This window comes from Hibiscus syriacus, unplaced genomic scaffold (assembly GCF_006381635.1).
Source record: "Hibiscus syriacus cultivar Baekdansim isolate YM2019G1 unplaced genomic scaffold, ASM638163v2 tig00110505_pilon, whole genome shotgun sequence".
Lineage (NCBI taxonomy): Eukaryota > Viridiplantae > Streptophyta > Magnoliopsida > Malvales > Malvaceae > Hibiscus > Hibiscus syriacus.
The window spans coordinates 2,009,255-2,033,617 of NW_024062765.1; the positions used below are offsets into that span (position 1 = coordinate 2,009,255).

Sequence of the window (24,363 nt, forward strand, 5' to 3'; positions counted from 1 at the left end):
TATTGTCGCATATGGTATTAAGTCTTCCCAATCCAACATACGTTTCCTCTTCCAGGAAATAGCCCTAGGAATATCATCTGAGGATTTTAATGCATATGTCCGCATGCTGGGGAAAGCCTCGAATATCCAAATCTACAAACAATATAATAACAAACATTAGTAATTGTTAAATAATTAATTATAATTTTAAAAACATTATATAGAAATTCTTACCTTAAAGGCCCAAACAAAGCCTGACAAAGTGTATTTCGACCCATCGCCCCGCAAACTTTTGCGGTCATCAAAGGCAGACGACAACTTAGTCCAGGTAGCTTTCCATATATACGAACCCCACGGAAACAGATTTCATGCATTTAGGTCATCTACCAATAATATTAGCTCCTGAGGAATAGGTTGTCTGGCCTCTCTGCCTAGAAAGCCGGCATACAAAAGTAGTAGAAGGCATACTCGGACAACATCGACGTCATTCATCCGAGTAAAACCATCTTTCTTATTAAACAATTTCTTCATGTCGTCGACGTGTAAGTTCGGCTTCTCTATTGACTCATCAGGAAAAACCCTGGATAACCATGATGGGCGGGTGATATGACGAGTGTACCGGCCTACATCATCGTGTCCGAATCGTAGACCAGTGATTAAGCAGAACTCCTTTCGCCCAAAACAAGTATACGCCGGTGGAAAATGAAACCATATCTCTTCCTCACCACGTTGTATACTGTCAGGTAGATCGCTAGTCATGGTCTGAAGCCACAAATGGGTCAAACTAGCATCTCCACCCGGATGTTGTACTCTCAGCCATGGCCCGAAGCAGGTTTCTTCAAACAATTTTCTTTGTGCAGGTGAAAGCTTCGAAGCAATTGTAGTGGCTAGGCTAACTTTATTCCTTAATGTCAATGAAGCCGAAAAAAATTTCTACAAAAAAACAATAAACATACCAAGTTAGATATACCAAAAATTACACTGTCAAGATATACCAAAAATAAAACAATAAACATAAATAGTAGTTTATTCTTGAAACTAAAATTTGCAACACTGTTTTGTCTTTTGGTTGAAATGAAAATCGCAACGAGATAATGAGAATTGCAACGCGGAAATGACTATCGCAATGAGAGAATCGCAACGCGAAATGACTATCGCGACGAGAGAATCGCAACGCGAAATGAAAATCGCAATGCGATTTTGGTTTCGCGTTGCGATTTTTATTTCGCGTTGCGATAGTTATTTCCGCTTTGCGATTTTCATTCTCGAAACTATTCTTCTTCTGCATTACTTCAACCAAAAGACAAAACAAAGACAAATACTAACTTCACAGGCTAAACAGTTTAGCAGTATTGGCAGAAATCGAATAAATTTAATAAGAAATCTAAGTGAAATGGTTAATCTATTATTGAAATTACTAGTAAACTTATCATCAATCTCAATATGAAAAACCTAAAATAATGCAAAAATTTCAAAATAAAAATAAAAAAAACTAACCCTCGGAGGTTGATTTTCCATTTCTGAATGATTGTGAGGGATTTTTGACTGTGAATGGTTGTGAGGGATTTCGCCGGCGATGGGGACGGAAATCTTCGGAGATGGGGACGGATTTTGCCGTAGAGAGTGAAAGATGGAGATGGGACTGAGTGTTGTGTGTTTGGGTTTGAGGTTATGAGTTGCGTGCGATTACTGTGGACGGTTCATTTTCCGATTTATTAAGAAAAAATACGTGTTTGGAATTTGAAAAAAAAAATACGCGTTAATACGAATGGCGCTAAGTAAATCGCGTTGCGAAAGTCAGTATCGCGTTGCGAAAGTAAGTATCTCGTTGCGATTTTTTATTATCGCATTGCGATAGTCAGTATCGCATTGCGATTTTCCCAATTCGCGTTGCGATTTACTTATTCGCATTGCGAATTTCCCAATTCGCGTTGCGATTTACTTATTCGCATTGCGAATTGGGAAAATCGCAACGATACTGTAGACCATCGCAACGCGATTTTCAACTATCGCATTGCGAAAATGCAACGCGTATTTGCGATAATGGAGATCGCGTTGCGAATTAGCGATCGCATTGCGATTTTGTTGGTCATTTTGGCAAATCCGGAAAAAGTTGGTTAAAATCGTATATTATATGGGATTTTTGGTCACTGAGGTTATTTTCTCTTAACTGTTTCCCTTTCATTGGCTGCTTACTTCTCTTTTTTAATTTTTTTTATGAAATAGTGATTTGTAAACTTATTTAAACCACATAAAAATTTTATACAGAAACCTAGGCATATAAACGAATCGAACGCACACGAACGGAGGTATGTTCATGTTCATTCATTTAATAAATAAACGAACAGGAATATAAACGAACAAATTTTTTTTGTTCATGTTCGTTTATTAAGGAATATAAATTGTTCGTGTTCGTTCATTTAATAAATAAACGAGCATAAACGTTGAAGACTCTACCTTTCATTGTTCTTTCATGAAAAATAGTCGACAATGCAAATCAACCAAATCTACGTTATTCTAATAAATTCGCCGGCTAAAAGTTTTGTGACATCAATGTCAGACTTTAGTGAGGTTTGTTAATAATGGTCTTTTCCGTTGGCAGAGTATAAACTTTAACAGCATGAAGATTTCGAACGGTACAAATTGCACTACAAGACAATAACATAGATCCGAAATCCCTTCGATGCTACATATGGTAACTGATATTATTGTTAAACTACAATTCAAAATTTTAACGTATCTAAAGTCTACTCCACAACTAAATGTTACACAAGAACTATGAAAACAAAAGTTCATTGTCAAAGTGTATTTTCTACTTATTAATGGTTTTTCCTAGAAAACTCATTACTTCCGCTGTTACACTCTTTTTTAGAAATTGCATAAAAACTTTTGTTTTGTTTTCTGACAAATTCTATTATATTTTTCTCTTTACTGATGCTCATATACTTCCGATTGTTACCTTTATCTTCCTATCTATTTCTAGAAAGAAGTATGATGTTTTCTTGAGTTTTAGATGTGAAGATACCAACAATAACTTTATATATCAATTATTAAGCCAAATAAAACAGAGAAAGAGATTAAAACAGACCTGTAAACTTCAGATTGTACTATAATATAACTTGTTTTGAAGCTTTCAATGATCGTCTCCACTCTCCAGTGAATATTAGGGTTTGGGAAAAAAATGAGAAAAATGAATATAGGTGCGAGGTATCTCACGGGTTAACATATTGGATTTAATCTCCAAATAAAATTGGATTAATTATAGAGTTGGTCATCAGAATATCAGATTAATTAATATTTTTAAGATACTTACAAATTGGTCACCAAAATTGATTTAAGAAGATTATGTTAAACATAAATGAATGAACATAAACGAACATAACCGAACGAATATAACTGAACGAACATAACCGAACGTTCACGAACGTAAATGAACGAACGATACCTATGTTAATGTTCGTTCATTTAATTAAACGAATACAAAATCTTGTTCATGTTCATTCATTTAATAAATAAACACACATAAACGAACTTCCCGCCGCCCGGTTCATAAATGGTTCAATGAACGTTCAGTTCATTTATAGACCTGATACAAAAACCAAATATAAATATTAATTTTTAAATAAAGCGTCCAATATGTGTCAAACAGAACCAGCCACGTGGACAATAAATAACTTCCGCTATCACTCATCGGCGTTTGGATTTCATCGCAGCGCCACGTCACCAAATCTAATTCATTTTTAGATCTGATACGGTACTGTTCATTAAGAAGTCCATAGGCCACCTCAAATCTAGTCGACAATGCAAGTCAAAACTCCTAAATCTCATCATCAATCGGCCCTAATTCAATTATGATTCCACCGTATGATACCAAAGACCTAACCACACATACACAAGCTTATCAATTCTCACCATCTCAATTTCGTATATTTGTCTCCTACCGGATTAAAAATCTACGCCCGAACACCAGATAACCTAACCAAGTAGAATTTGTTATCGGGTTCTTCAAATTTCCGGGAAAATGGCGATCTCAGTTTCGGCATCAGCAACTGTTCCTTCGCTTAATCGACGAAGCTCAACTGGGTTACCCCCTTATTATTGTTCTTCCAACTTATCTTTCTCGTCTTCTCTTCAACTTCAACCCATTCGATTCGTTAATAGACCAGTTTCCTCTCGCTATCGTTCTTTTCAAGTAAACGCTTTTACACCTTCTCTCTTTACTATTTTTGTTACTATTATGTAATAATTATCTTTTCCTGTTTTGTCTTTTCAATTTCGTTACATGAATTGAATGCGAACATCGGATTTTTTTAGACTCAATTAGTTCATCTTATTAAAGTTAAGGTTAAATCAATTAGTGAAAACTTGTTGCTGTTTTCGATGTTTATGTTAAGTTGTAGGTTAAGTAGAAGATGTTTTGTAGAATAATAATTTTGACAAGTTTGGCGAAATGATTTCCATAGGTTGAAGCAAAGAAGCAAACATTTAAATCATTGGATGATTTGTTGGCGAATTCCGACAAGCCTGTGTTGGTTGACTTCTATGCGACCTGGTAACTTTTTCTTTAAAAAAAATATACTTGAACGCGAACCCTAATTCATAAATGTAGATTTCCTTTTGAAGGATTGAAATTCTACGAAAGAGGTATGATTTTGTAGGTGTGGACCTTGTCAATTCATGGTTCCAGTCCTCGATGAAGTGAGTGCTACTCTGAAAGATAAGATTCAGGTTGTGAAAATCGACACCGAGAAGTACCCCAGCATTGCTGATAAATATAAAATACAAGGATTGCCCACTTTCATCATATTTAAAGATGGGAAGCCCTTTGATCGTTTTGTAAGTTTTATTTATCTGCTCACTTGAACATTTCTTTCTTAGAAGATAAGCCAGTTTTTATGAAGTGGAAGTGCAAAAGATTATTTGAGGGTTGCTGCTATTTGGGCCGAATTCTGTAATATGAAAATGGTTTGATTGCTTCCAACAGCCTCGACAATGATATTTTTGATCAAACTCGAGCCATCTTTTTTATGCGATTGATCGGAGTGAATTGTAAAATACTTGGGATGCTTGTCCTATGTAGTTATTGTGAAATTGTGAATCATTAAGGTCAATATATATGATTCTTCCCAGGAACTCTGTTTTTGGCTTTCGTATAGGCTACTTGGTTTTAACCAATAGAGCTGACATTTATTGCTTGGAATAGGAGGTTTATTTTGTGTAATCTTTGCAGTTTATCCCACTCATAGACTGCACTGATCACGAATTTCAGTTTCTTCTTTGAATTAATTTCTGGTGTTTCTAAATTTATGTGCAAGTCATCTAGTTTTTAATCCAACTATTTTTTACTTGTTCGAGTTCTGATCATCAGGAGGGTGCCTTGGGTGCTGATCAGCTCATTCAACGCATTGAAACTTCGTTAAGTGTCAAGCAATAGCCCCGGTGAGCCTCAGATATCTTACCGAAAGAGAATTGTTCCCCTTCACTTGGGTTAGAATACTGGATTGGAGTATTGAAACTGGTGATGAACTCACATTGTAATCCATATACCTTACTCGTCTTTTTTTATGTAGATGATTTTTTTATATGCCATTGAATAAATTCTTGTTGTTGGCCATTAATTCGAAGATCTTTCCTTGGTAGAAAAATACAATAATATGATGATATTTAAGCTGACCTACCAATTTCAAAGCTTTCACCGTCGCATATGTCAATGCGGAATAGATTGATTACATTAATAAAAGACGTTACTCCCACTCCTTTCGTAATCACAATTGCATCTGTTGACAACCACCTCACCATAAGTCCATAACCCACAATCAACAAATGTTATCATAACCACTACTTACAACAATTTCATAAATTATGTACCAATCATAAATTTAGTGACATTAACTTGTTATTTTCTGTCCTTTTAACAATTCTTAACTAGGGGAGAGGAGAACTTTGCTCTCAAGGGTATTAAACCCATAACTTATGAGAGAGGAGGTGTCATATGAGATTTTAATCATTTGTTTTAGAGATTATTGACAATGTGTTATTTTCGTATCATGCAATTTCATCTTTGATTGAGATACACTTAATTTTTGTATATCACATTGGTTGATTAATACTCATCTCATGATTGAGTCTGAAAATTAATCAGAAAATGGTATTAAAATGAGTATCGGTCTTTTCAGGGTGATATTTTAGTAAAAAAAAAAAATCCTAAGAAATCACTAGACGCTGGAATTAAATGCAGGAAGCACAAGAAGCATTGTCCAACGAACCCCACTCACTCCTTTCCCACTATAAAACCAACCTATGATTCTCCACTCTCTATAGATTTCCCCTTTCTTACTTAGACGCACCAAATGGCAAGCTCTGCAGTCAAGTTTATGGCTTTGTTTCTGATTCTATACTATGTGGGATCGAGTTTGGCGGCAGAGCACACAGTCGGTGACCAGCTTGGTTGGCGACCGCTTGTTAACTATTATAGTTGGGTTCGTAGCAAGTCCATTAAGCTAGGCGACACGTTGGGTCTGTGTTTCCTTTTCCATTCATTTTAGGAAACATATTATTTTGTGCTCATATCTGCTAAAACTTGATGCATATTTTATTTTCTTTATGTTGATTGAATAGTGTTCAACTATGATGCTGCCAAAGATTATAGCGTGGCGGAGGTGACACAGTTTAAGTTCATCGCTTGCAATGCAAGTAATGCTAAGTTCTTCGACGAAAGCGGGAACAGCACGGTGACCCTGGTCGAGTCCGGCCAGCATTACTTCATGGCCGAAGGCCATTGCTCGGATCAAATGGTGTTTTCGGTGCTGGTTTGAGGGGGGAAGTGAAACAGACACTTTTTTGCATTATTAGTTCAATAACATATATTTGAAATCTTCAAATTTAACTATGAACTTGTACGTTATAAAAAGTATTAATGAATTTATGTCATTAGAAGTAAAGGAATCCATATCAAAATAAATAAATAAATAAATAATCTTTGCATTGCAAGTCCTTTACAAATTATGTTAATATATATGTATTAATTAAATAATAAATATTTGTTTTACAAGTCATTAATAATTTATTTTAAAAGAAAATTATTATTATATTACATTGCAAACTTAATTAACGAAGATGTAATTTTTTTCATTCATAATAAATATAAGAAATAAATAACTAATATTAGCATGAACCAAATGACTTTATTGGTAAATGAGTTATTAATATTTTTTAATTCCGGGTTCGATTAATATATATATATATCCTCTTTTAACTCTTTTTTGAAATTTTTTCCTTGATAATATTTTAGCCATTCTTTTCAATACCCAATAGGCTCTGAATGGGCTTTGGGCTACGCCCTTTACACTGTCACTTTAATGATTCCTAATGTCACAACTATTACACTCCAACGATAAGAATCTACTACTTCAATGTTTATAAAATTCAAAACACCAAATTTCACCAACAATGATAAAAGCTGGTCTTAAAGCAAAATTAATATTAATTATATTTTTCCTCACACTTTATATCACTTTAAAATATTTTATCTTAAAGTTATTTATAAAGTTTAGTAATAAATTGTCAATTCTAACCAATACTATTTTTAATAAAAAAATGACAATTGTTGAACAAAAATTAATAAAATAATTTTAATTAATCATTAAAATTATGGTATATTTTTAATTAATATAGAGTGAGTGTGAAATAATATTTATATTAAAAATTAAACATTTAATAATGTTTGAATTAAGAGCTCTAGTGACCTTGTCATAATTAGAGACACCTTCTTTTGGGAAACAACTTTGTGAACAGATAAATGACAAATCAGTGCTCACAATCAGTTCCCATACACCCAAAACTAAAAAAAAGGAACATTTGGCCCACAGACCACAACACATGTAATTCCTATGAGCCACTGAATCACTGATATCTTATCTTGAGGTTTCTATGATATCTGATTGGGCGGTCGCATTACCCTTTTTCCAATTATTTTTTTTGGATAAGTCCTTTTTCCAAATTTATTTTTGGTTAATCAAAATATTTTCGCCACCGACAATCATTCACCCAAAGGTCATAATAGTAGAGATGGGACCCACTCTCTTTCGTGTCTTGTCTGCGCGTCGTGGTTTCTTTACCAAAGGATTTTTTCAGTACTATGATTTGTACCAAATGTTTACTAAATGCCACGTGTAAAACAAACTCATCAACGCACGTGGCAAAACGTATTCCCAACTCCTTGATGTGGATTTCTTTTTTACTTTATGAATCTTTTCTAATTTATTAATTTTCGAGGTAAATACTATAACTCCTTCATTACAGAAAATTATATTCATATTATTAGATTAAAAGTATTATATTACATCATATTATTATTTCTATAATATTAAATAATACATTGACATATTTACAACTTAAAGAAATAATAATAATTTATTAAATTTATAATTGAATGAACTTAAGCACACACGTGTGTATACACACTATATATATAATTGTTTTTCTGAAGTGATCAAAATAACAAATTATATATGCAAACTATTTCATGATCAAGTAGACTATAACACAGCTAAGGAATGACATCTTGAGGAAGCTTCGAGAATAGTGGAGAGTTGTGTATCCAAATATCGTATGTCCGACGAAGAGCAGAATGAGATAAGAGAGATGAGAGATCAAATGTCCAAGATGATGGATATAATAGTTATTTTGGCCAAAGGAAAATAAACTTTTACAAAATAAAGGAAAGAGCTCGATGAAAACAATCTCGCGATGTCAAATACACAAGGGACTACTTTAGAACAAGATGATCCTAGCCAATTTGAGAAATCACACACAATCACTATTCGTATCAATAAGTTGTCTTAAGACACCAATGAAATGGTGACAACTGTCGACATTTAGAAAGATTAAAGGAAACCATTCAATCATATCTCATTGGTATTTGAGAGTCTACTCCCAACGTCAGGAGAAATAAACCTGGAGACTCCAGTTCAATCCAAGCCAAAAGGTGACTCTCATTTTGATTCTATCCTTATATCATATAAGGAGTTGTATGATAAGCTTTTAGAAGCCCGAGATGTGGCCCGCATTATGTGAAATCTTGGCAACCTCCATATCCAAATTGGTATGACATCAATGTTCGTTGTGAATATCATGTCGGAGCTCAAGGACATTCCATTGAGAATTACACCACCTTCAAGCATCGAGTCTAACATCTTTTGAATCATGGAGTATTGGAGTTTGAGATGAAAGGTTGATCGCTTGGAAATGTATATGTTAAGGCAAGCAAATCTGTGTAAGTATACACAGTCGAATCAAGTAATAAAGGGTAAGTGAATTATTGTCTCCTCAGGGTTTGGTAGGACTTTTTAAGTTTCACCATAACTAGAATTAGTTGTCACGAGCTTGTTCCTGAAGTCTTGTCAAACTAGAACACTATTAGTAATTTAAATAAAATAAAACAATAGAGTATGATTATTGAAAAGTTTGGTCGAGGCAAAGTAAATATGAAAAATTACCGAATTAAAATAAACAAGGCAAAGACAAACGTTGATTCAAATATATTCAAAACAAACTCACATATTCAGACTTTTCACATAGCACTCATGTTAGTCTTTTGTTATGAAAAGAAATTATTCTAAGTCTTGAATGATTTGTTATGATATGCTTAAGCTGTCCGACAGGATTACTGAGTATTCTTAGACGGTTGTTATTGCAATACTACTCAGCATGAACTACAACCCTTGGTTTGTCAAACTGTTGTTGTAGCAATACCTCTCAGCGTGAACTATAAGCGTTGTTTATCCTACTCCAATATCTATCCCTTTTAGTCGATTGAAACCCTCTCCTTATCTCTAAGGTAGTCAGGTTAAAACATTACCATCCTGAATCCATTCCATTGTTCACGTAGATCTATATTAATTCTCTCGAATATAAGAATCAATGTCTAGATAAACGAAAATCTCTCGAAGTTCTTACAATGTCAAGACGTGTTTCACCTAGACCCCAGACAATCTCTCGAAGCTCTTACAATGTCAAGGCAAAATATTTAAACAATGAACAAAATAGTCATGAGCAAAATCATATCATTCATAGAACATAAAATAATTGTCTCGATAAAGCAAAAACTAACACCAAGTAAATCAATTCATGGTGCTGTCAAGAAGTCATCCAAAGTTATCATCGTTTAAAACAACCCCAAAGTAAAGTTAAGAAATTAAGAACAAAAGAAAAACGACTCCCAAACAGGGGGCTCTGTCATGACATCTTTGACCAGTACCACATCTACCCTGGCGGCCAGCCTCTCTCGAGGCCTGACCGTCGCTTTACTATAGCTTGGCTATGGAGGACACTAAGGACAGTTGGGTGGGAAAACGGTGGAAAAGCACTACATTTTCTCATTTCATACTTCAGTTAAAGCTCTTCTTGCTTCATTGCCTCATCTCTTTGGCGGCTGTGACTGGGTATTTATAAAGGGAGATCTCTTAGGGTTTCGTATAATTAAAGATTCCTTAAATACATATGTTTTCTTATCCAAGCTAAAAAAAGGAAAGGCCACTGGATGTTGTCAGAATCTTGGGGGCTTGATTGCACGTGAGGGTAGTCGTATAGCTGCATGTGACATAAGCAATTCGTCAGATATGCTTCGGACTTGCAAGATAAACCTTGCCTTGGCGAGATAAATCTGCTCCTCACTGTCTTTGTCTTTTGTGTTCCACTGGCCCTTGCAAAATACATTGTCACGACTAAATTGTTCTTCCTTAGTTAATTTCCTGTACACACACAATCCAAACAAGCCCTTTCTCTTCAGCAGCACCAGTCAAACCAAATATATCTTGCCTAGGCAAAACTTATCCACCACATGCAATTATAACCTAAATGCAACTAAATGCGATTAATAAGCTATGATCACTTTGTTTAGACGAACAATAACTTAAGTAAAAAAACTAGAAATAAAGTCTTTTTATGGAGTTATCAAAGGTCGACCTAGTTTGGTAACTGATTGTCCTATTAAGACAGAGTCAAAAGTTTTCAAAGGTAAGGGTATCAGTGGGGGCATCCAGGAGGAAGAATGTTTGCTAAAGTACGAAGCTAAAGTGCTTTATTTGAGGATTGAAAATGATAAACTGAATAGAGAGATGGAAACCATGTGTGATTATTTTCAAAGGATTAGTCAAGCCTTCAAAAATATTGGTATAGGAAATACCCCAGAGGAGTGGGCAAAAGGGGTCACTAAACTGAAAAATGATGCTGAACAATGGAGAAAAATTGCATGAAGGTCGAACCAAAAAGTTCTCTTATGATTTACATATTGTAGAAAAAAGGTACAATACAACCATTAATGATTTGTGAAGATGCCAAGTCAAAAATTAGATGTTGAATATATCCATAGCCAATATAGAAACTTCATATCAACGCCACAAGCGTGAGAATGATGTTGAGTAGAAGACACTAAGGCCCAGAACAAGACATTTATGAAGCTTGTAGATGATTATAGAGATATTGTACAAGAACTTTATAACCACAAAGACTTTCTTACAAGGAAAAATGAACAACATTGTCTACAACTCCAAGAATTGACACATAAGATGGAGGAAAAAGACGATGTCATGAAAAAATCTATTACCTAAGTAAGCAATGTGGCTCACAAATTGGTTGATTTAGCTGACTTTGCAAAAGAATTGAAGCAAATTTACAACTCAACACCCAAGCATGAGTGGAAGTTAAATTGGCTTTTAAGAGAGGTAGTGAAGTTAGGAGTTAAAGTTATCCCTTATATGTAAATTTTGTTTGATGTACCGAAACCTTTGTGTTCAATGAAAGTTGTTTGAATATGGTCACTCTAGAATGACACCTTTTGCATACATGCATTTGCATCGCATTTATTATTTAAACATTTTACATGCATTAGTTATGAAAACATGAAAATAATTTATGGATGGTTATGTGATAGTAATTATAACATCCCAAACATCGGGTTAGTAACCTAATTATAAAATTTTAAGATTTAATGACCAAAATAGATAAATTAAAAAGTTTAGGGACTTATCTATAAAATTAATTATGTAGGATGGAATAACAAAGAAAGGAAATATAGAAGGGCAAAAAGGTCTTTTAAAAGGTAAATGAATTAAAAATTCATTTATGGTGTTTTTATAACAAGTGGAAAAGGATTTTTAAGGGAAGCTTATCTAGAGACTTCTCTTGTTCTTCATCCTTCCTTTCTTCTTCTTCCCCGTGAGCTACTTAGTTAAGGTAAGAAATTCTTTAGTTAACTAATTCTTGTAAATTAGATATGATTTTGATTCTTGATGAGTTAGGAAAACTTAAGGAAGGGTTAAATTAGTCTAAAACTCAAAGGATAGTAAGTTATGGATGATTGAATATAAGAGGTTTATAAGTGAAATTGTGAATAAGAGGAAATAAATAGATTTGGAAGTTGGAATTGACTTGTTATTAGTTAGAATAAGGAGTATAAAGTGTTAAAAATGGAATTTGAACATATTGAAAATTAAGTAAGATTCTTGGTTTCCAAAGTTAGGGTGAGATATTGATGAGTTATTATGAAATAGGATGGGTTATGGATGCATAGATGAGGTTTCGAGTGAAAAAGAGGAGTAAAATAATTAACGTAGTAAAACGTAGTAAGTTATTGGTATATTTTCGAGATGCAGAAGTGTAATTTGGGTTTGTAGTATCTTTACTGGATGAACAATATCGAAACCATAGAGCAAACAAGGATAAAATCTTCATAAGGTATCGATACCAAAGTGGTAGTATCGGTACCATGGGTATCGATACCAATTTAAAGGTATCAGTACCTTTTTTAGAATGAAAATATAGAATCTAGAATAGGTATCAGTACCGAAGTAGAATATGGATACCTCTATGAGAGAAGTATCAATACTGTACATTGAGTACCGATACTAGTCCAATAGAAATAAAGAATCAAATGTCTTTTTGAGATTCAGCCTTGATGATTGGTTAGTAATGATTCAAATAATGATATTTTTTAGTATTTTATATTCGTGTAAATCTCGAGCGAAAGCAAAGTCCAGATAAGTCAACAAAGTAAGAGTTACCTAGAGAGGTAGATAAAAGATTGGTGTTGACTAGTGAGGCCAAGGTGAGTGCATACTATAAGATATATGATGTTTACGGAAATAAGACTTGTGATAAGTCTATTTCCTATATGGATTTCATGATTGCATAAATACATTCATGTCATTGATATGATCAGTATGAATAAATAGATATATGTATAAGTTATATGTGCTGATATGAGGTCATATATGTTGTACAATATATATATATATATATATATATATATATAAACATAAAAGAATAAATATAAGTTATATGATATGATCTATGTGATATATGCAATGAACCATGATCTATTTGACCATTTGATTACATGAATATAAGAGCATAAATGATATACATGGTAAAACCCATAGTATGTGAGATGAGAGCTAAGGGTATAATTGGTATGCCAAGAGTCAAGGGTTCTAGGCGATCCTTCGGGACATATATGTGATCCTTGGGAACTTATATGTGATCCTTCATGATATATGTTTTGTCCTTTAGAACATATATGTGGTCCTACGGGATAATTCTTTGTGGTTATTCGGGACATATATGTGGTCCTTTGGGACATTCTATATGGCACTTCGGTGAATATTATACGTGACACTTCAGTGCATTTTATACGAGCTGTAGTGACAACATTTGTGCACAACCTCAACGCACTCAGTAATGTACATAGGCTATTAAAATATATAACATGAATTAATATTTCATGATGAGTTATATTTTTATTGTTATATGCCTAATCATATATGTTCTTGTGATAGAAAATATAAATATCTTTGTAAAGTGATAAAAGTATGTAATTTGCATATTCATTTTTATTATATATATATATATATATATATATATATATATATATATATATATATATATGCCCAACTAAGTTGATGACTTAGCGTGTGAGTGTTTCACACGTAGGATCAAAGAAGTCAGAGGGGCTCGAGTAGGCATCCTGGATAGCATAACTTCTTCAGATATCAGATCAGAAACAACTTAACAGTATGTTATTTTTGTTATATTAACCAATGTTAACATGTAATTAAAGGTTCAAGTTGTATATGATCTGATCATTTTGTAATCCTTTTGGATTGAATTTCTGTAAATTAATCAATTTATTTAATATAAGTTTAAATTTTATGTTATTTTGTATAAGTACATTGCTTTGAAAAGTCAATGTGACATCTCGGACTCGTATCCAAGTTGGGTACGGGTTGTGGTGTTATATTTAATGGTATCAGAGCTATGGTTTAGCCTATTCTAGGCATAAACTGAGGTCAAAAGTGGTTTAAAAAGTTTATATGCCAACATAATAGTGAATACCTCTGATTTGATATAGTACTGAGTATGTTGTATTGCTAATAGAGTTATATGATTATGTCTTATTAGATGTCTGATCGAGAAAGCTCCCAAAGTGAAGAGGAAGATGATAGGCATGAGGGTAGTAGAAATTCAACTGCCCTGTCCAGGCAAGCTGAAGAGCAGACACCCCAGGGAGTGCCTGTACAAGACCAAGATATGTTCTTAAGGACGTTGGACGCTATTCTGACGCGTTTTGAACCTCCTGCTTCATCAACTCATAGAATGAATGTAGTAAAAGAGTTAAAAGGATTGAGAGCTCTCGAATTTAAAGGTGAAGCCAATGAAGGCCCTGTTACGACGGACCTCTGGCTTAATGATGTGAAGATCAGGTTAGACAGTCTTCATTGCCTGAAAGTCGAGAAGTTAGATGGAGCGGTTTCTTTACTAAAGGGACAAGCTAGAATATGGTGGATGAATGTCACTATGAGAATGAAAAGTGACCAAGTGACATGGTCATTGTTTTTGGAAGAGTTCAAGAACAAGTATATTGGATATTAATTTATAAGGCAGATGAAGCAAGAGTTTATGAACTTGAAACACAGGAATCACACCGTGTATGAATATGAGTACGAGTTTAATAAGTTGAGTCAATTCACTGTTGAGTTTATTCCAACAGAAAAAGACGATTGTGAATGGTTTGTGGAGGGCTTGCACCATAAGCTAAAGGATATGTTAATTGTTTTGAATCTGTCATCATTCCAAGAGGTGGTTAATCGTGCTAAAGCTCAAGAGAGAGCTCAAAATGAAAGATTTGTAGAGAAAAAAAGCCTAGACATCTAAAAGAACTGGGACTTCATCGAGTTTGACACCACCTAATAGGGGCAGAGATTCTGGGTTTTGATCTCAGGCGAGGTCTGAGTCAGTTGTATTATCTGCTAAAGGATTAAGTCAGATGAGAACCAGATAGATGGAATCAGTAGGATCTAATGCTAGGAGATCAAATCAGGGTCAATCCAGACAATGCCAGTATTGTGGGAAGAATCAATTTAGAGTGTGTTGAATAGTCTTTGGAGCCTGTTTTCGATGTGGGGACACATGACATTTCATCCATGATTATCCAATGATGATCGACGAACCTGCATAATCTAAAGGATTTGCTTCGGCATCTAAAAGAGGACGAGGAATAGGTAGAGGAAGAAACCATTCTGAATCCTCCACACAACAGGAAGTGCGGTCAACTACACGAGTGTGTAACATAAAGACAAATGAAGGTCGTGACGATCCAGAGATTATAACAGGTACGTTTCAATTATATGATAAATTTATGTTGGTATTGATTGATTCGGGTTCCACTTATTCCTATATTAGTAGTAAGTTAGTGAAGGAGTTGAGAATTCCATTAGAAGCTACAAGTAAGTGATAGTGACTAATCCTTTAGGGCATAGTTCTCAGGTAAATAAAGTATGTAAAAGGTGTCCCATAAGGATTCAGGGAATTGAATTCCCTACTAATCTGGTAGAATTACCTTTTGATGAGTTTAAAGTAATTTTGGGGTTGGATTGGATGTACTATTATCATGAAAATATTGATTGTAAACTGAAAAGGGTAACCCTGATTAGTTCAGAAGGAATAGAAGTAAATGTGATCAGTGAAAGATTGAATCCGTTAGCAAATGTAATATCAATGATGTCAGCAAAGAAGTTATTATTACAAGGATATCAGGGTTTCATCGCTAATGTAATAGATACTAGAGCCAAAGAAAAAGGGTTGGAAGAGATTTCTGTTGCCAGAGAGTTCCCCAATGTATTTCCTGTTGAGTTACCAGGATTACCTTTAGATAGGGAGGTTGAATTTCAAATTGAGGTAATGCCGGGAACAACGCCTATTGCAATGACACCTTATCGAATGACGCCAAAAGAATTGAATGAATTAAAGACTCAGTTACAAGAATTATTGGACAAATGATTTATCAAACCAAGTGTGTCACTTGGGGAGCTCCGATGTTGTTTGTTAAGAAGAAAGATGATTCGATGCGTCTCAGCATTAATTATCAACAACTCAACAATGTGACTATAAAGAACAAATATCCCCTCCCAAGAATTGATGATTTGTTTGATCAGTTAAAGCGAGCTTCAATATTCTCAAAGATCGATTTGCGTTCTGGTTATCATCAATTGAAGATTAAGGAAAAATATATTCTGAAAACAACTTTTAGAACGAGATATGGTCATTATGAGTTTATTGTGATGCCGTTTGGGGTAACCAATGCACCTGTTGCTTTTATGGATCTGATGAATAGAATATATCAACCTTATCTGGATCAGTTTGTAGTTATTTTCATTAATGATATACCGGTGTACTCGAAGTCAAATTAGGAACATGGTACACATCTAAGAGTAGTTTTACAAACACTAAGTGGTGAGAAACTATATGACAAATTGTCTAAATGTTAGTTTTGGTATAATGAAGTGGCTTTTCTTGGGCATATGATTTCTATAGAAGGGATTCGGGTTTGTCCTCAAAAGATAAATGCCATTTTAGAATGGGAAATTCCCAAAAACGCGTCTGAAGTGCGAAATTTTCTGGGGCTTGCGAGTTATTATCGAAGATTCATTAAGAATTTTTTGATGATAGCTTTTCCTTTGACGCAGTTGATGAGGAAAAATATACCATTTGTTTGGACCCTTGAATGTCAAGAAAGTTTTGAAGAGTTAAAAAGAATTTTGACAGAAGCTCCAGTGTTGCTCTAACCTGAGTCTGGAAAGAACTACGTAGTCTACAGTGACGCGTCCTATAACGTCTTGGGATGTGTTCTAATGCAAGAGGGAAAAGTGGTAGCCTATGCATCTAGACAATTGAAACCACATGAGAAGAACCATCCAATGCATGATTTGGAATTGGTTGCAGTAGTGTTTTGCATCATTACTTATATGGGGAGTGTTGTTATCTCTATACGAATCATAAGAGCTTAAAGTATCTGATGACTCAGAAAGAATTAAACTCGAGGCAAAGAAGATGGGTTGAGTTCCTAAAGGATTATGATGTGATAATTGATTTTCATCCTGTAAAAACAAATGTGGTGGCGGATGCCTTAAATCGAAAAATGTTTGTAGCCCTACGAACTTTAGATGCAAGGTTGTCATTAAATGGAGAGATGGGTCTATGTGTAGAATTAAAGCTTAAGCCAACATGGTTGGATCAAATTAAGGAATTATAAAACAAAGATGAAAAGTGTTTGAAGAGATTGGAACAAGTAAAGAATGAAGAAAATGAGGATTTTAAGTTTAAGACTGATGGGAATTTTTATTATCGAGGAAGGGTGGTGATTCAAGATGATGAGGAATTAAAAAATGATCTATTGATAGAAGCTCATTGTAGTCTATTGACGATGCACCCGGGTGGAAACAAGATATATATGGATCTCAAGAGTCGGTACTGGTGGCTGGGAATGAAAAGAAGTATCACTGAATTTGTGTTTAAATGTTTGACATGTTAACAAGTCAAAGCCAAGCATCAAGTTCCTTCAGGATTATTACAACCACTCTCCATTCCTCAATGGAAATGGGAGAATATGATGATGGATTTTGTTACGAGGTTACCTCAGGCTCCGAATAAAAGAGATTCTATTTTGATAATAGTTGATCATTTGACCAAGCCAACATATTTCCTTCCTGTCAGAATTGATTTCTCTATGGAAAAGTATGTTGAGTTGTACATTAGAGAAATTATTAGATTGCATGGAGTGTCTGTTTCAATAATTTCTGACCGAGATCCTCGATTCAACTTGAGATTTTGAAAATCTTTACATGGAGCGTTGGGAACTCGACTGAACTTTAGTACAACTTTTCACCCTCGGACGGACGAACAATCTGAGAGGACTATTCAAATATTGGAAGATATGTTGAGAGCATGTATAATTGAGTTCAAAGGGTCATGGGAGAAGTATTTACCACTTACTGAATTTTCTTAAAACAATAGTTATTAGTCAAGCATTAAGATGGCACCCTATGAGGCTTTATATGAGAGGAAATGTCGTAGGCCACTAAATTAGTATGAGCTTAAAGATCGAAGTGTTCTTGGTCCAGATTTGATTCAAGATGTGGAAGAAAAAGTTTGGGAAATTCAGCATAATCTCAAAGTGGCATTCAACCGACATAAATCATATTCTGATCTTAAGAGGAAATAAATTGAATTCGAAGTTGGAGATAAATTTTTTCTGAAGGTCTCTCCCTGGAAGAATGTATTAAGATTTGGACGGAAAGGAAAGCTATGTCCTAGGTTTATCGGGCCATATAAGATTGTGAAGTGAGTGAGACCAATGGCATATCAACTAGCCTTGCCACTCGAAATGGAAAAGATTCATAATGTTTTCCATGTTTTCATGCTTCGGAGGTATAGATCTGATCCCTCCCATATTGTTGTACCGAAAAAGATAGAAGTTCAGATTGATTTGACTTATGAAGAGGAACCAATACAAATATTGGCATATGAAGTCAAGCAGTTGAGAAATAAAACAATTCCATTATTCAAGGTTTTTTTTGGATGAATCACAAAGTGTAAGAAGCAACGTAAGAATGTGAAGAAGATATGCGAAATCAATACCCACATCTCTTTATACAATGAAAATTCGAGGATGAATATTCGTAAGGGGGAGATTTGTAACATCCCAAACACTAGGTTAGTGACCTAATTGTAAAAGTTTAAGATTTAGTGACCAAAATAGATAAATTGAAAATTTTAGGGACTTATCTGGAAAATTAATTATGTAGGATGGAATAGAAAAGAAAGGAAAGATGGAAGGGTAAAAAGGTCTTTTAAAAGGTAAATGAATTAAAAATTCATTTATGGTGTTTTTATAACACGTAGAAAAGGATTTTTAAGGGAAGCATATCGAGAGAGTTATCTTGTTCTTCATCATTCCTTTCTTCTTCTTCCCCGTGAGCTACTTAGTTAAGGTAAGAAAATCTTTAGTTAATTAATTTTTGTAAATTAGATTTGATTTTGATTCTTGATGAGTTAGGAAAACTTAAAGAAGGTTTAAAATAGTCTAAAACTCAAAGGATAATAAGTTATGAATGATTGAATATAAGAGGTTTATAAGTGAAATTGTGAATAAGAGGAAATAAATAGATTTGGAAGTTGGAATTGACTTGTTATTAGTTAGAATATAGAGTATAAAGTCTTAAAAATGGAATTTGAACATGTTGAAAATTAAGTAAGATTCTTGGTTTCCAAAGTTAGGGTGAGATATTGATGATATTGATGAGTTGCTATGAAATATGATGTGTTATGGATGCATAGATGAGGTTTCGGGTGAAAAATATGAGTAAAAGAAAGAACTTAGTAAGTTTTTGGTATATTTTTCGGGTTGAAAAAATGTAATCTAGGTTTGTAGTATCATTACTGAATGAACAATACCGATACAACTCATCATTTAGAGGTGATATTTTCGTATAGATATTGATACTAGATGAACAGTATCGATACCATCGACCAAACAAGGATAAAATCTTTATAAGTTATTGATACCGAAGTGGTAGTATCTATACCATGGGTATCAATACCAATTTAAAGGTATCGGTACCATTTTTAGAATGAAAATCCAGAATCTAGAATAGGTATCGGTATCGAAGTAGAGTATCGATACCACTATAAGAGAAGTGTAACACCCCAACCCGTATCTGACCCGAATACAAGTCCGAGATGTCACATTGACTTTTTGAAACCATATTCTTGTAAGATAGAAAAATATTTGAACTTATATTAAGAAAATATAATAATATATTTTTGAATCATGTTTGTTATAAATAATTTAAGAAAATATACATTTTTATGAACAGTAAAATATGGTATGAACAATATCGTGAATAGTAATGAACAATATCATGAACAGTAGTGAGCAGTACCGAATGTTAAAATTTTCCCAGATTGTTTCAGGGGTATCAATTACCCTGCTACAGGGAATCGATTCCCCTGCTACAGTGTCACTACAATGCTGCTACAATACCGCTACAGTACTGCTACAGTACCTCAGCAAAATATGTATAAAACTCATAAAATACTAATCTTTCATTTGTATAAAATTTCCATGTACAAATATACATTTAAAACATTACAAAATTCAATCATATGATTTACAAAACCGATTAGAGCATATCAGATTCAAATCTTTATTTACATGTCAACCACTATTATTATTACAAAATACATACTATTCAATTCTTTTCTGATCTGATCTTTGGAAAGGAGAAACTGACATGTCTTGCATAACTTTTACCAATCTTCATCTTCTCGGAACCTACGCGTGAAATAATCACACGCTAAGTCGTTGACTTAGTGAGGCATGAAAACATATGATATTACTCTACTCATATCAATACATAACAATTACTATTATCATATCATATAAAAGCATATCTCCCATTTTATAACCAATGCACACATATACATATATCATTAACATACTTATCACTACTCATATTACTATCACTAATTCCTTTTTATCATGTAATCATATACTGTACCTTTTTATACTCACCATCGGGCATCCATGTCATTTCACAACAGAGCACACATAGTATCATATCAAGTTATTTATTATCTTTAAAGATTATGTATTAGCCCATGTATACTTTCGAGAACTTAAGGTATGTGATTACATTGAGGTTGTGCACCACTATGCTGTCACCACAACTCGTATAAATATCCCAAATGACCTATCCAGAGGTTATAAAGAACCTCGACAACTGTCCATAGGTCCCGAAGAACCTAGGTAAACTGTCCATATGTTCCTTAGAACATAGGTATATTGTCTATATGTCTCAAAAGACATAGGTAATTCTGTCCATATGTCTCGAAAGACATAGGTAATTATGTCCATATTTTCCGTAGAACATAGGTAAACCCTCGACTCTTGGCATGCCAACTATACCACTAGCTCTCATATTACATAACATGGTCATTATCATTTATAACATTTCATATCTCTTGTTCTTTCTCTTCTGTCACATACCACATGTATACATAACCATATATTTTATATCATATCATATGTATCACGTATTGAATATTCATATATCACATAGTTCATATCAATTTGCATGGAATCACATAGATTGTTTCATATGACTTATATCATTTCTCCTTTGTTCATATACATATGTCATATCTTATTCAAATATGTTCATATATACCTCACATAACACATAAAATAATATATAAACTTATACATAAATCATTTCCATGTGATTCACATGCCACCTATCTCATTGATTATATCTCTTAAGCACTTAATCACTTGTCTCATAATTTCATATAATCACATATCACTTATCACATGGTTTATATCTTATTATCATGTAATCATACCAAACATATTCACACATACATGTATTCACATAAATCACATATAGAAATGCACTTACTCCATAGACATATACATGTATTCATTTTATTGCTCTTATGATCACATATAATAACATATACCTATTTTCATGTACTCATGCACATATAAGAATTCCATCAATTATATAACATTTTAGGAGTCACTTCTTACCATACTAACTCCGTCACTGGCTCATCGCATGCCAATGTATGTTCAATAACATACATACAATTAAATTGCACTCACCTTTGCCTTGATTTGATTCAATCCTAATTCTTTGATTATTCTGGAACTTGTTTAGGCTCAATATCTACATAAACATAATTTCTGGAATGATTATTAGAAGCCTAAACCTTATAACTTATGTTAACAACTTAAGCTAGTTTAATGAATCAACATTCCATTTTTTTTCTTTAGGGGGAATCGATAACCCCCAGGGGGTATCTGTACCCTCTGCATAATCTGAAAAACCCAGAATTTTACTGTTTAAACTCGAAAATCATTAACTCTTCACTCAATTCTTATGTTTTAAGCCCCTATCATACCATTAAACTCAACTACCATTACTTAAACCAACTTATATCAATATAAACCATCTTTATCTTCCATATCTCATTATGATCCTTAAAAGTAAGAATCATACCAAATTTTTCACATGTTCTACATTTAATTCTAACACTTCATACTTGAGCTTTCACGTGGAGAAGAGAAGAAAATGAAGAAGAGAATTGTCAGGAAACTTATCTCTTCAATCATGCTCCACATAGGTATTATAATACCCATTAATTATTATTTAATTATTTTCCTTGTTCAATGACTCATTTGCCCCCTTTATCTCAATATTTACTAACAACTTTTAGGAAATATCTCCACATAAATCATTAAACTATTAAACTATTCTACTTTTATGCCCAAATTTTAAAATTTTATAATTTAGTCACTAACCCGGTATTGAGGATGTTACAAGAAGTATCGATACTGTACCTTGAGTACCGATACTAGTCTAATGGAAATAAAGAATCAAGTGTCTTTTTGAGATTTAGCCTTGATGATTGGTTAGTAATAATTAAAATCATGATATTTATAAGTATTTATATTCGTGTAGATCTCGAGCGAAAGCAAAATCCATATAAGTCAAGAAAGTAAGAGTTACCTAGAGAGGTAGATAAAAGATTGGTGTTGACTAGTGAGACCAAGGTGATTACATACTATGAGATATATGATGTTTACGGAAATAAGACTTGTGATAAGTCTATTTCCTATATGTATTTCATGATTGCATAAATACATTCATGTGATTGATATGATCAGTATGAATAAATGGGTATATGCATAAGTTATATGTGCTAATATGAGGTCATATATGTTGTATGATATATATATATATATATAAACATAAGAGAACAAATATAAGTTATATAATATGATCTATGTGATATATGCTATGAGCCATGATCTATGTGACCATTTGATTACATGAATATAAGAGCATAAATGATATACATGGTAAAGCCCATAGTATGTGAGATGAGAGATAAGGGTATAATTGGCATGCCAAGAGTCGAGGGTTCTACGCGGTCCTTCGGGACATATATGTGATCCTTGGGAACTTATATGTGATCCTTCGGGATATATGTTTTGTCCTTTTGAACATATATATGGTCCTACGGGACAATTCTTTGTGATCCTTTGGGACATATATGTGGTCCTTCGGGACATTCTATGTGTCACTTCGATGCATATTCTATGCGGCACTTCGGTGCATTTTAGACGAGCTGTGGTGACATCATTTGTGCACAACCTCAATGCAATCACATATATTTAATTCTCTGTAATGTACATGGGCTATTACAATATATAACATGAATTAATATTTCATGATGAGTTGTATTTTTATTGTTATATGCTTGATCATATATGTTATTGTGATAGAAAATATGAATATCTTTGGAAAGTGATAAAAGTATGTAATTTGCATATTCATTTTTTATTATATATATGCCTCACTAAGTCGATGACTTAGCGTGTGAGTGTTTCATATGTAGGATCAAAGAAGTCAGAGGGGCTCGAGTAGGCAGCCGGGACAACATAACTTCTTCAGGTATCAGATCAGAAACAACTTAATAGTAGGTTCTTTCTGTTATATTAACCAATGTTAGCATGCAATTAAAGGTTTAAGTTGTATATGTTATGATCATTTTGTAAACCTTTTGTATTGAATTTCTGTAAATTATTCAATTTATTTAATATAAGTTTAAATTTTCTACTATTTTGTATAAGTACATTGCTTTAAAAAATCTATATGACATCTCGGACTCGTTTCCAAGTCGGGTATGGGTTGGGGTGTTATAGTAATACCAAGATCGTTCATTCATACTACTTCCTCATCATCATGAACAAATAATGGAAACAATGGAGCAATATCATGAGGAAACACAAGATCGGTTCAAGAGTAGTTGACCTGGGTTACAATAAGATATGAGAAATCAAGCATCTAGTTCTATACAAGATGTATCGAACCAAATGATCCAGGAGATGGAAACCAAGACTGCTGATAGGAAATAGTTGGTAAAGGATATCAGTGTAGTCAAACTAATGCATCGAGAATGACAACCTACCCTAGAGTATCC

The 24,363-nt window shown here is 33.6% G+C and overlaps 2 protein-coding genes across 2 annotated transcripts; both read left to right on the forward strand.

Moving 5' to 3' along the window:
* Nucleotides 1–3,921: 3,921 nt before the first annotated feature.
* LOC120130081 (thioredoxin Y1, chloroplastic-like) lies at nucleotides 3,922–5,568 on the forward strand. The gene is made up of 4 exons (XM_039147426.1): nucleotides 3,922–4,171; nucleotides 4,443–4,531; nucleotides 4,638–4,815; nucleotides 5,348–5,568. The coding sequence occupies exons 1-4, from the start codon at nucleotides 4,001–4,003 to the stop codon at nucleotides 5,411–5,413; spliced, it is 504 nt and encodes a 167-aa protein (XP_039003357.1). The 5' UTR covers nucleotides 3,922–4,000; the 3' UTR covers nucleotides 5,414–5,568.
* Nucleotides 5,569–6,215: 647 nt separating this feature from the next.
* On the forward strand, nucleotides 6,216–6,842 carry LOC120129948 (blue copper protein-like). Its single transcript, XM_039147330.1, has 2 exons — nucleotides 6,216–6,495; nucleotides 6,598–6,842. The coding sequence occupies exons 1-2, from the start codon at nucleotides 6,330–6,332 to the stop codon at nucleotides 6,792–6,794; spliced, it is 363 nt and encodes a 120-aa protein (XP_039003261.1). The 5' UTR covers nucleotides 6,216–6,329; the 3' UTR covers nucleotides 6,795–6,842.
* Nucleotides 6,843–24,363: the final 17,521 nt, after the last annotated feature.

Excerpts from the sequence above, each read along its gene's own strand:
- LOC120129948 (XM_039147330.1), top strand. The coding sequence starts at position 6,330 with ATGGCAAGCTCTGCAGTCAAGTTTATGGCTTTGTTTCTGATTCTATAC. Across the intron at positions 6,496-6,597 it reads TAAGCTAGGCGACACGTTGG|TGTTCAACTATGATGCTGCC; the intron begins GTCTGTGTTTCC and ends TTGATTGAATAG.
- LOC120130081 (XM_039147426.1), top strand. The coding sequence starts at position 4,001 with ATGGCGATCTCAGTTTCGGCATCAGCAACTGTTCCTTCGCTTAATCGA. Across the intron at positions 4,532-4,637 it reads GTTGACTTCTATGCGACCTG|GTGTGGACCTTGTCAATTCA; the intron begins GTAACTTTTTCT and ends ATGATTTTGTAG. Across the intron at positions 4,816-5,347 it reads GGAAGCCCTTTGATCGTTTT|GAGGGTGCCTTGGGTGCTGA; the intron begins GTAAGTTTTATT and ends TCTGATCATCAG.